The 12,010-nt window shown below is 41.0% G+C and overlaps 1 protein-coding gene across 1 annotated transcript in view; it reads left to right on the top strand.

Annotated features, from left to right (window-relative positions):
• Casp8ap2 (caspase 8 associated protein 2) overlaps positions 1-12,010 on the top strand; it is a 40,726-nt gene that overhangs the window by 16,903 nt on the left and 11,813 nt on the right. Inside the window, exons 5-7 of the mRNA XM_057790729.1 lie at positions 159-233; positions 2,664-2,779; positions 8,063-10,236. Coding sequence (XP_057646712.1) covers positions 159-233; positions 2,664-2,779; positions 8,063-10,236 — 2,365 coding nt within the window. The remainder of the gene's footprint in view (positions 1-158; positions 234-2,663; positions 2,780-8,062; positions 10,237-12,010) is intronic.

The following is a 12,010-nucleotide window of genomic DNA, read 5'->3' as shown; positions in this document are numbered from 1 at the left end:
CTACATCTGGATACACTGTCTGAGAAACAGAAACAACAACAAAAGTGGAAATATCCATCTAAATAGCTCATGTGTACATTGATTTTTTTCCCTCAGAATTTTAAATGTCATTTAAGAAACTACAATAATGCTTAAATTAGTCCTTTTGTGTTTTACAGTTGCAGATAGAATATGGCAAATGTCAACAGCAAATGAAAGAGCTGATGAAAAGGTTTAAGGAAATACAGACACAGGTATCGTGGTTATTTCTTCCTTGTTAACATTTATGTTTGAGTGTGTGTCTGTGTGTGTCTGTGTGTGTCTTTGTGTACACGAGTAAATGGGTGTGGGTGCACATGTTTGCACATGCATGTGGAAACCAGAGATCATCCTTGGGTATTGTCCCTCAGGCACCATCTACCTTGTCTTTTAAGACAGGATTTCTCACTGGCCTGCATCTCACCACATAGGCTAGGCTTTCTCAGTCTCATGGATCCAACTCTCCCCACCTTTCCAGTGCTTAGATTACAGACATGTACAGCTTAAAATAACTCTTTATGTGAATTCTGAGGAGTCAGACTTACATCCTCATGCTTGTGTGCCTAGCTCTTTACTATCTGAACTATCTTCCAGGCAGCCCTTTGTAAATGTTTTATTTATGAACATAAAGCCCGGGATTGATCCCCAGGACGGGCAGACATACAGATAGATGTACAGACATCAATGAGTGTAGTCCTAGCTGCTTAGGAGAAACCTTGGGGTTGAGGACCAGCCTGGGTAGCATAGTAAGACTATCTCATTATTAAAGAAAGAGTTATAACTAAAGTTAAAATATTAAAATGTCGGCAGTTTATATGAAGCTTAAAAGCTTAATACCAGGGCTGTAGAAATGGCTTAGAGGTTAAGAGCCCTGGCCGCTTTTCCATAGGATCCTGGTTCAATTCCTAGCAGTCTTATGGGAGCTCTCAGTTGTCTGTAACACCAGTTCCAGGGGATCTAGCACCCTCACACAGATATCTGGTTCAATTCCTAGCAACCATATGGCAGCTCTCAATTGTCAGTTCCAGGGGATCCAGCACCCTCACACAGACATACATGCAACCAAATATCAAATAGCTTGATATTGCACATTAAAAAAAAAAAAAGGATTAATACCCAGGTTTTGTGCTGCAAGGCAAATACCCTGTCACTGAAGTATACCCCCAGCCCTATTTTCTTAGTAATTAAGATGATAAAATATTGGCAGCTTATAAAGTGGGTTTTTTTTTTTTTTTTTTTTTTGGTTAGAGATTGAACCCAAGGACTGGGTCTCTAAACTTGTGAGCTAAACATTTAGCATCTGGCATTATTTCTGTGTGGGGTGTGTGTGTGTGTGTGTGTGTGTGTGTGTGTGTGTGTGTGTGTGTGAAAATTACATTTATTCTTTGACAATTTCATATATGTATACAGTATAACTTGGTCATATCCATCCCTCTCCACTTTAAAAAGTATTTTTAACAATTTACTACTTTAGTAATTTCTTTATTAATGAAAGGGTTATAGGAAAATTTATTGAAAGTTAAAATGACATTGACTTAAGTGCTCTGTTTGATGGATTGATTTAGTGGTAACTTTAGTGATGGCTTAAAAGAGGGTAGCTCTCTTTTGTTTGAGATGGTCTTCCTGTGCATCCCTGGCTGATCTGGAGCTTCTATGCAGACCAGTCTGGCCCTGAATTTAGAAATCTGCCTATCTCTTCCTCCCAAGTACTTGCACTAAAAGCGTGTACACCACACTCAGCTAGAAGAGGATAGTTTTGAGGAACAAAGATTAGGATTTTGGGGGGTGGGGGTAGAGAAACAGTGGCAAATCACAGTTGTCAGACAGTTCTTTTTGTGATTATGCTGCAGAAATAATGAATGTCGCAGCGTTCTGTCTACTTTTTTGTAAACTTCTTTTTCTTGATTCTCCTTTGAAAGAACCAGCTCTAGAGTCTGTTTGAAAACTAACATCTTTGCAGTTTTAGCTTGTTAAATGGGATAATGCCTAACACTTCTTAGTGGTTTTTTTTGTTTGTTTGTTTGTTTGTTTGTTTTGTTTTGTTTTGTTTTAAGACGTGGTCTCACAATGTAGTCCTGGCTGACCTGGAACTTCCTGAGTGGTCCAGGCTGGCTTCCAACTTGCAGAGAATCTTTCTGCCTCTGCCTCCTGAGTTCTGGGACTAAAGGTGTGCACCACTACGCCTAGCAGATCGTGTTTTAGTTATAAAAACTAAGTATTTAGTTATTAAAACTAAAACTTCAATATAATGGTCCAGGCAGAACTTTCTGTGCTGTTTTACTGCTTTTACAGTCTGATGCTTGTCTGAAGTATTTCCTATCAGGTGGGACTTTTACTGTGTTGGGTATCATCTTAGAATCTCAGCTGCTGCATCTGAGCAATAGGAAAATAATCATTCTTAGAGAACTCCTTCTCAGAATTACCTAAGATAAAATGTTTAATGCCTAGCATTAATTAATATTCAGCAATTAGTAGAGGACTGAGTATGGTGACATATGTAGTAATCCCCCACACATGCACTGGAGGTGAGGCGGAAGGATCTGGAGAGTTGAAGGCTATCATGAACGCTACAGCCAACTAGTTGTACTTTTGACAATTCTGTCTATTTTTGGTGTATTAGTAGTTCTTATTAATCTTTGTTTTAGAACTTGAACTTAAAAAATGAAAACCAGTCTCTTAAGAAGAATATCTCAGCACTGATCAAAACTGCCAGAGTGGAGATAAACCGTAAGGATGAAGAGATAAATCATCTTCACCAAAGGTATCACTGGGTGTCACCTGTCACCATTCACATAAAGTATGGTTTTCAAAGCATAAAATGTGTATTTGAATAAATAGTTACAGTTCTACTGTAAATGGCAACTACTCTGCTAATGATTTGTAGTGATAACTATGGTTACTGATGAAACATTGCCACATCGTTCCAAATACATAGTTTTCTAAATCACTGGGATCTTGCTCTAGTACTCCTTACCAGAGAAAGTCAGTGTGCATGTCCTAAGTTTTTCTGGCCATACCTGTTACTGAGACATTCAGAGGTCAGGGCTGAGGAGTACCTCAGATACAATGAAGCATGTGCCCAGAACTCCTGGAAGAAAGAAAGAAGGCTGAGCAAGTGAAGGCACTTGGAGCCTAGCCTGCTGACCTGAGATCGACCCTGAACTCCAGATGCTAGGAGAGAACCAGCTCCCGCAAGTGTACTGTGACCTCCACACGTGTGCTATGCATGCTTGTGCTCCCTTCCTCCCCAAATAAGTCAACAAATTTTAAATGCAAATTTTAAAATGACAAGAAAGAAAGGGTTATTTACTAGCCTTTAGTTAGTAAGGGTTATTTACTAACTCCGAGTGGGTTTTGTTGTTAAATTTTTCTCACTCTCTTCAATTCAGGGTGACATTCTGGTCCAGGGTAGTTCATATCCATGTCTCCCCATCTATCCCATAGACAGAACTGAAAGAATTGCTTAACTTGGTGCTGCCATTTCTTCCCTTTCTGTTGTATTTGTTTTGTTTTTAAGCATAGGGTATTAACACATAACTAAGGCTAGCTTTGAATTTATTGTTCATCCCTCTGTCTCATCCCCCTGAGGCATACATTAAATTCAGGTTAGCAAGTGCCATTACCCATTGAGCTGTTTCGTCAGCCCCTTTGTACTTACTAAACCCAATCCTATTTTGTCTTCACTGGTCACCAAAACAGTTGTCATTTTGATCATCAGTTACTTGCACTAAATCCAGCAAACAGTTTCTGACTATCCATTTAACTTTTCTTCACGTGTGCTCTTTAACCCCATTACCCTCCTGCTTTGACGCAGTCTCTCCCTATAATTAATTACATTGGTAATGTGATGGTTGTTGATTATCTTCCTGGGTGCTGTTCTTTTGAGTCTCTCAACGATCAAGCCTTTGTCCCCTTTTTCTCTCTTTTAAATTTATTTTATTGGTGTGCTTGCTGGTGCTCAAGGATGCTAGAAGGGGACATCAGATCCCCTCGGAGCCGTGGTTTCAGACATTTGTGTGCCGCCCAGTCTTGGTACTGAGATTTGAACCCTGGTCCTCAAATAGAGCAGTAATGTGTTCTTAGCCAGTGAGCTGTCCTTTCACTCTGCCTGTTGGCGTTTCTTCATAGGCTGGAGAGATGGCTCGGTGGTTGGGAGAGCGGGCTGCTCTTCCAGAGGACCTGGGTTCAGCTCCCAGCATCCATTCACATGGCAGCTCATAGCTGTCTGTAGCTCCAGTTCCAGGGGATCTGACACCCTCACACAATGCACATGAAATAAAGTTCAAGTATTTAAAATAAAAAAGTTTAAAGGAAAATACTTTTTTTTTAAAAAAAGGAACAATATCATACATGCTAGGCCAATTTAATTTGTACTTTATCCACATGAGTCTAAAAGGGCTTTTAAAATTTATTCAAAAAGTTTGTCACAAAGCCTTTTCCGTTGTTTTCTAGCTTAGTAGAAAACAGTGCTATTTATTCAGTTAGTGTACATCAAGCTTGTAGGAGATGGTTGGCATTTAACTACTGGTATTAGAGTCCTTGTGAGAAGCTGCTGTCAACACCAGGACTGAGAAGTAGAACACTGCATCACTCTGCCTGTGATGTTTTACTGTCAGCCGCTTCTCAGAGCCACCATTTGATGCTTACGTCCCTGTGATCTGGCAGTGTGTTTCTTTCTCTTCTTTTATCCAGATGCTGTAGCCTACCTACTCCCATGCAAACCAGCAGTAAGATCAGTGGCTTTGGAATGTTCTTGGGATAAAAGGTTAAATATCTTAACTTGCCCCTCAGGGCCCTCACAGCGTAGGCCCAACCATTTCTCAGGCCTGCCTGTGTTTACTCTGCATGAGTGCCATGGCTCTGGTGTTCTCTGCACGAGTGCCACGGCTCTGGTGTTCTCTGCACGAGTGCCACGGCTCTGGTGCTCTCTGCACGAGTGCCACGGCTCTGGTGCTCTCTGCACGAGTGCCACGGCTCTGGTGCTCTCTGCACGAGTGCCACGGCTCTGGTGCTCTCTGCACGAGTGCCACGGCTCTGGTGCTCTCTGCACGAGTGCCACGGCTCTGGTGTTCTGTCGGTTTCTCAGGCCTGCCTGTGTTTACTGCATGAGTGCCATGGCTCTGGTGTTCTCTGCATGAGTGCCATGGCTCTGGTGCTCTCTGCTTGAGTGCCATGGCTCTGGTGTTCTCTGCATGAGTGCCACGGCTCTGGTGCTCTCTGCTTGAGTGCCACGGCTCTGGTGCTCTCTGCATGAGTGCCATGGCTCTGGTGCTCTGTCGGGTCCTACAGGCACCCCAAGCTCTGCATTTGTGTGTGTCCTTGTTTACTGTGTGGAATGACTTGTCCCTTCATTCTCTAGTTTTAGCATAATAATCTTGTTTTTGTTGTTGCTGTTTGTTTTTAGTTTTATGTGTATGGGTGTTTTGTCTGTCTTATGAATACCATGTGTGTGCCTGGCATGTATAGAGGCCAGAAGAGGGTGTTAGATCCCTGGGACTGGAGTTACATATGGTTGTGATCACCATCCTTAATCCAGAGGAACTGAGTCCAGAGCCTCTGGAGGAGTAACCAGTGTCTTAGCCACTAACCCCTCTCCAGCCCCTAACTAACCATCTTTCTAGCAGGAGATACTTACCTGGTCTCTGTGTCTAAGTCAGATTTCTTTTGTGGGTTTATGTATACTTGCAGTTCTTCAAATTATGAGTGAGATTCCTTGACTAGTATCTTTTGCTTTTCCTATAATGTAAGTTTCATGAAACAGGGTTGAGTTTGCTTTGCCTTGAGCATTTTCCCAGTTGTATTTCCCATGGTATCTGGCATATTGTAGATCATTATTTGTTAACTGACTAAAGACTGCCATTGTGTGAACCATTTTGTCTTATTTAGGTGTTTAGAAAGTAAGGACAGCTGTTTATGTATTTATTAATCTAAGTCATTCCCAGTGTACCATGTATTAATGTTGGTTCCTGAATTGTTGGAGAAATTGTATAGGTTTTTTGTTCTTGTTGTTATTTGTTTGTTATGTATCCTTAATTTGGAACTCAGGTTATCCTAGAATTCACAGAGATCTTCCTGGGACTGGGACTAAAGGTGTGTGCTACAGCACCAAGCTTGTAAAGGTGTGTGTGTGTGTGTGTGTGTGTGTGTGTGTGTGTGTGTGTGTGTGTATGACCTTATTAAGTTTTATGTGGCTATGTATTATTTAATAAATATCCTACCAAATATTTGTACTGTGAGCTAACTAGCATTATAATAATAACTAGTTAACATTGAGTAGATATTTAACATTTACTGAAGCAAAATTGAAATTATAACATATGACAAAAACAAACAGAAAAATTAAACATGTGAATCCTGGGAAATGTATGATGTAATGGTATGTTTAAAGGTGAAACTCTGAGGAAGGGTAAGATGGCTCATTTGATAAAGGTGCTTGCAGCTAAGTCAGCTGTTGTGAGTTCCATCCTTGAAATCCTCATGGCGCAAAGAACCAACTTCCACATGTTGTCCTCTGACCTTTGACGTGCTTATGCACGTGTGCGCATATACGTATACATACACACATACACACACACACACACACTCATGCACTCAAGAACAAACAAACATACAAAGACAAGTAAATATGATTAAAACTTTTTTGGAGCCGGATGGTGGTGGTGCACATCTTTAATCTCAGCAGAGCAGGCAGCTCTGTTGAGTTTGAGGGTAGCCTGGTTTACAGAGTGAGTTCCAGGGCAGGCTTCAAGGCTACATAGAGAAACACTGTTTCAAAAACAAACAAACAAACAACAACAACAAAACAGGCAGTTCTCTATAGTCTGTGCCAGAAGCTGTGACTGGACGCTGTCTTTCAGGAGTTTGTAGTTTGATAAGTGTGTGGCACATTACACATACACAGCATGTGCTATATCGGAAAAGTCTCCAGTTCTGTGACTTTCCTTTTGCTCTTTTAGTTGTGTCTTTTGAGAAACAGATCTATTAGCAAAATTTAGTTATAAAGTATTTTTCTTTTATGGTTACATGTTGTAGGAGGCTGCTTGTCCGTCCTCCCCGCCCATCAGCCCCCTACCCACCCACCTCCCCCCCCGCCTGGCAGCTCAGACCCAAAATAATCACACAGAAACCATATTATTTGCAATACTGTTTGGCCAGTAGCTTAAGTGTATTTCTGGCTAACTCATATCTTTAATAACCCATCTCCATTTTTCTGTGTATTGCCATGGGGCTGTGGCTTACCCGGTAAAGTTCTGGCATCTGTCTCTGGTGGGATTACATGGCTTCTCCCGACTCTGCCTCCTTTCTCCCAGCATTCAGTTTAGTTTTCTGTTCCTACCTAAGTTCTGCTTTGGTATAGGCCAAAGCAGTTTCTTTATTCATTAACCAATAACACATAGACAGAAAGAACTCCCACACCAGTTACTGCTTATTATCACATTTCTCCAGTTGTCTTAGAGGTATCTTCTAGTAATTGTGACTGTTGTCCCAGGTCACCGGTGCCCAAGGCAAGCTCCTCCACTCTCTGAGCTGTCATGCTGGCTCATATATTTTATCATAAGCCATAACAATGGGCCTTTTATCCCTCTTTAAGGAATGAACCACAGTTCTGTATGTCATCTGCCACAATGATTTGCCTTATTACGGAGTTTTATATAAAACAGCAAAGTAGGATTGGGAATTGTATTGAGTTTGATTATGTGTGTCTAGTAAGACTTTCTCTTTATTCAGTGAGGTTGCTGAAGAGAAGAAAGTAAGCATACTTGTCGTAAACAAAGTGTGCTATGATAACTTGGGAGTTTTGTATCTGGCAGGTGCTAGGATTTGAAGCAAAAGCAAGTGAGAGAGTTCCTTGTATTGTTTTTAATTCAGTGTTTTCTTGCATGTAAGTGCTTTATCACAGATCTACACCCCGAGCCCAAGTGTTTTGTTCATACTGGTTTTGCCAGCATATAAACTTGAAAAGTATGTCATATGTGAAAAAAGTCTAGAATACTATTAAATATCAGTTAACTTTGCTGTTTTGCTAATTCCTGTTTCTTAATAGATTGTCTGAGTTCCCACATTTTCGAAATAACCATAAAACTGCAAGAACAAAAGATTCAAGATCCAGATCTCCCCATTTGGATGATTGTTCAAAGACTGATCACAGAGTTAAAACTGATGTTCATAAAGATGCACATCCTAACACTTCACAGGCAAACCTGGAAGAGGACGGAAAATCACATCCTGAAGCACAAAATCCTTTACACTTGCCTACTGGTGTTGAGAAACATTGTACTAACAATGTCTGGTCACGTTCTCATTACCAGGGTAGTGAAGGTAACTCAAGTGAGGATAATCGAAGAGGAAAGAATGGCATTAGACATAGCCATTGTAGCAGAGGAACTGACCGACCACAGAAAGAGAAAGACTTGAACAACAGCTGTAGTGATGGTGAACGAAGGGACAAAGAGACTAATTCCAGACTACAAGGAAACCCTGAGAAACGTGGAAGCAGTGAAGCAAAGTCTGAGAGCAAAAGTTCAGAGAGTAAAAGTAGCACTGGTTTGGGATATAAAAGTGAACGCAGTACCTCTTGTTGGGAAAAAGAGCCTTCTAGAGAAAGACCACACTCTCGAGTGGAATCTCAAAATGACAAAAATCTAGAGAGACAAAATGAAAGATTACAAAGTACGCACAGAAAAGAGCTTCAGTCTCAGGACAAAGCAGAAAGAAAAGGTGATGTGAAGTTTAAACCAGCAGGAGAGGACCAGGGGCACCGTGGAAGAGGGGAGCGGGCGTTGCCTCCTCATTCCAAGAATGACATGAAATATGGCTTCAGTAAATATCATCCAGAAGAGAGGAGGGGAAGGGAAGATTGTAAAAGAGACAGAGGGATGAGTAGTCATGGCTTTCAAGATAGAAGATATTCATCTTCTCTTTCGAGCAACAGAAATAGCAAGTACCCGCACTCCAAGGAAATCAGTGTTTCACACCAGTGGGAAAATACACCTTTCAAGGCAGAAAGACATAGGACTGAGGACAGAAGGAAAAGAGAACGAGAAAACAAAGAAGAAAGTAGACATGTGAAAAGTGACAAAAAATCACCTACAGAATATTCACAAAGGACTAATAAAGAAACTAAGAAAAGCACTACTGGTGTAAAGAGACAGACTGAGCCAAAAACTGGTAAAGGTGAGGGTTCCAATGATGAGGTTTCTAAAGGAACAGGTAATAAAGAATGTACAGTGAAAGTTGAGAATGGACCAAATGATGTAAAAAGCAAAGACTTAAAGTTAAGCTTCATGGAAAAACTGAACTTAACTCTTTCTCCTGCTAAAAAGCATCCTGCTTGTCAAGATAACCAGCATCAAGTAACGGGTGTTCCCAAACCCAGTGCTCTGTGTGACTCACAGTCCTCAGAGAAGACTGCAGCAGTGGCGTGTCTTCCCTCTGTCAGTGCACTTAGTCCAGAGGAAAGCAAGTTGGAGTTAGCAGAGCTAAAGGAGGCTCTTCCAGTGACATCTCGATTCGGGATCGACACTGCAGAAAACAGCACGAAGGAAGAAAAAAGATTGTTGGTTCAATCTGTTGAGAATACCGTGCCTCAGGAAATGTTTGTGTGTGGCACGGAAGTTTCCTTCCCGGCACCTGCAGAAATAGAACCAACAAAACCCTTGCTTCCGTCAGTGGAAGTGGAAGATTCGCGTGGTGACGCGAGGGCTGCAGCTTCTGTGGTAATGGATGCATTACCAGGACATGCTTCTGAAGATTTAGGCCGAGAATTGGACACCAAGGGACATAATGACTTGATTTCTTGTGATGTTTCTGAAGGTGTAAAAGCAGCTGTAGCCAGTAAGAGCCTTCTGCAACCTTTGGCTGAAGAACCTGGCATTTCACTAGTAGACTGTTCGGGGGACAGTAATCCTAAACTTGAATCTTCTCTTGACGATGTACCTATCGTTGAGAATAAATCTTGTCCTTTGGATCGTTGTTTATCTAAAGAGACTTTTGTACCTTCACCACAGAAGACTGAGTTGATTGACCACAAAATAGAAACTGGAGAATCAAACTCAGTGTATCAAGATGATGATAACTCAGTTTTAAGCATTGACTTTAATCATCTGAGACCTATTCCAGAAGCCATCAGCCCTTTGAATAGTCCAGTGAGACCTGCAGCTAAAGTTCTTAGCATGGAGAGCCCTTGTGTGATTCCACAGTATGATAACAGTCGTAAAGGTAATTGTTTATATTACATAATCGTCTATAAGTTGTCCTCATGTCACAGTGTAAACAGTATAAAAAAATAAGTCCTTTGGGGATTTACAAAACTATCCATTTATATTGTGTGGTTGTGTGTATGTATAAGGGGTTTGTGTGTACCAAGGAATGTTGTGGAGATCAGAGGGCAATCATGAGTTGGTACTCCAATGTACTTTTACATGGGGTCTATCTAGGGATTGAACTAAGACCACCAAGCTTTTGTTGCAAGCGCCTTCATCTTAGTCTCCCCCAATTTTTAGATTTCTGTGTATGTATAAATGCCTGCATGTGTGTATGTGCACCAAGTGTGCGCCTGGTGCCTGTGGGGGCCAGAAGAGGGAACTGGATCTCCTGGAACTGAAGTTAGAGGCAGCTATGAATTGTCACACAGGTGCTAAGAAATAAATCCTGGTCGTCTTCAAGAACATTAAGTTACCTTAATCACCGAGCCACCTCTCCAGCTCCTGAGCCATCTTTTCTGATAACAACAACAAAAAACAGTAATGTTATCCAAATATTAATTAAAGGGCTGGAGAGATGGCTCAGCAGTTAAAAACAATGGCTATTCTTGCAGAGGACCCGGGTTCAAGTCCCAGCCCCCACATAGTGGCTCACATGCATCTGTTACTCTAGTCCCAAGGGATCTAACACCTCTTGTGCCTTCTGAGGGACACATACAGACAGTCATACTAAAAAATAAGTAAAGTTAAAAATGGAAAAAGAACCAAATTAACTATGAGAGGCTAGAAAGATGACAGCATAAGTAAATTAAAAATAGAAGTGTACACTGAACCTTTAATGTATATTTAACAACTTCATTTTTTAAAAAATATTTTTAAGATTTAGTATGCATACAATGTTTTGTCTGCATGTAGGCCTGCATGCCAGAAGAGGGCACCAGATTTCATTATAGATGGTTGTGAGTCACCATGTGGTTCCTGATGTTCAGGACCTTGGAAGAGCAGCCAGTGCTCTTAACCTCTGAGCCATCTCTCCAGCCCAACAACTTCAATTTTTTAGGCACAATATTTTGATCTTGTTTCCCCTGCCCCAAGTCCTCAGATCTTCCTCACTTCACCCACCCGAGTTTATATTTTTCTTCCCCCCCCCCAAAAAAAACTCCACAAAATTGCAAAAAAAAAAAAAAATCAAAAATAATAAAATAAAACCAGTAAATTAAAAAAAAAATCATAGCCAGGCGGTGGTGGTGCACACCTTCAATCCTAGCACTCAGGAAGCAGAGGCAGCTGGACCTCTGAGTTCAAGGCCAGTCTGGCCTACAGAGTGAGTTCTAAGACAGGCCCCAAAGCTATATAGAAATCCTGTCTTGAAAAACAAAACAAAAAATTCACAAAGCAAATGAACCAAAAAAATCCCTCCACACAAAAGAAACCAAACCACCTATTCTTGGCGTGGTCCCTATCTTGGAGTATGGTTGATAACAAGTTTTAGTTCATTAAGAACAAGTTTTAGTTCATTAAGATTTTCCCTTTGCCAGTGGGTATCAATTACAAATAGCCTGATGGATGGCTCCATTTTCTTTTTTTTTGTTTGTTTGTTTTTTCGAGACAGGGTTTCTCTGTGGTTTTGGGATGGCTCCATTTTCCAGATAGAATTTAGACTATTTCTTTTTTAAAAACATGTATGTATGTATATATGTATGTACATGACTGCTCTATTTGTATGACAGAAAAGGCCATTTGATCTCATAGATGTTTATAAGCCACCATGTGGTTGCTGGGAATTGAAC

The sequence above is a fragment of the Chionomys nivalis genome, chromosome 16 (genome assembly GCF_950005125.1).
Source record: "Chionomys nivalis chromosome 16, mChiNiv1.1, whole genome shotgun sequence".
NCBI classification, from domain to species: domain Eukaryota; kingdom Metazoa; phylum Chordata; class Mammalia; order Rodentia; family Cricetidae; genus Chionomys; species Chionomys nivalis.
Note: the sequence above shows the minus strand (reverse complement) of the source record. Positions and strands in the feature narration are given on the sequence as shown.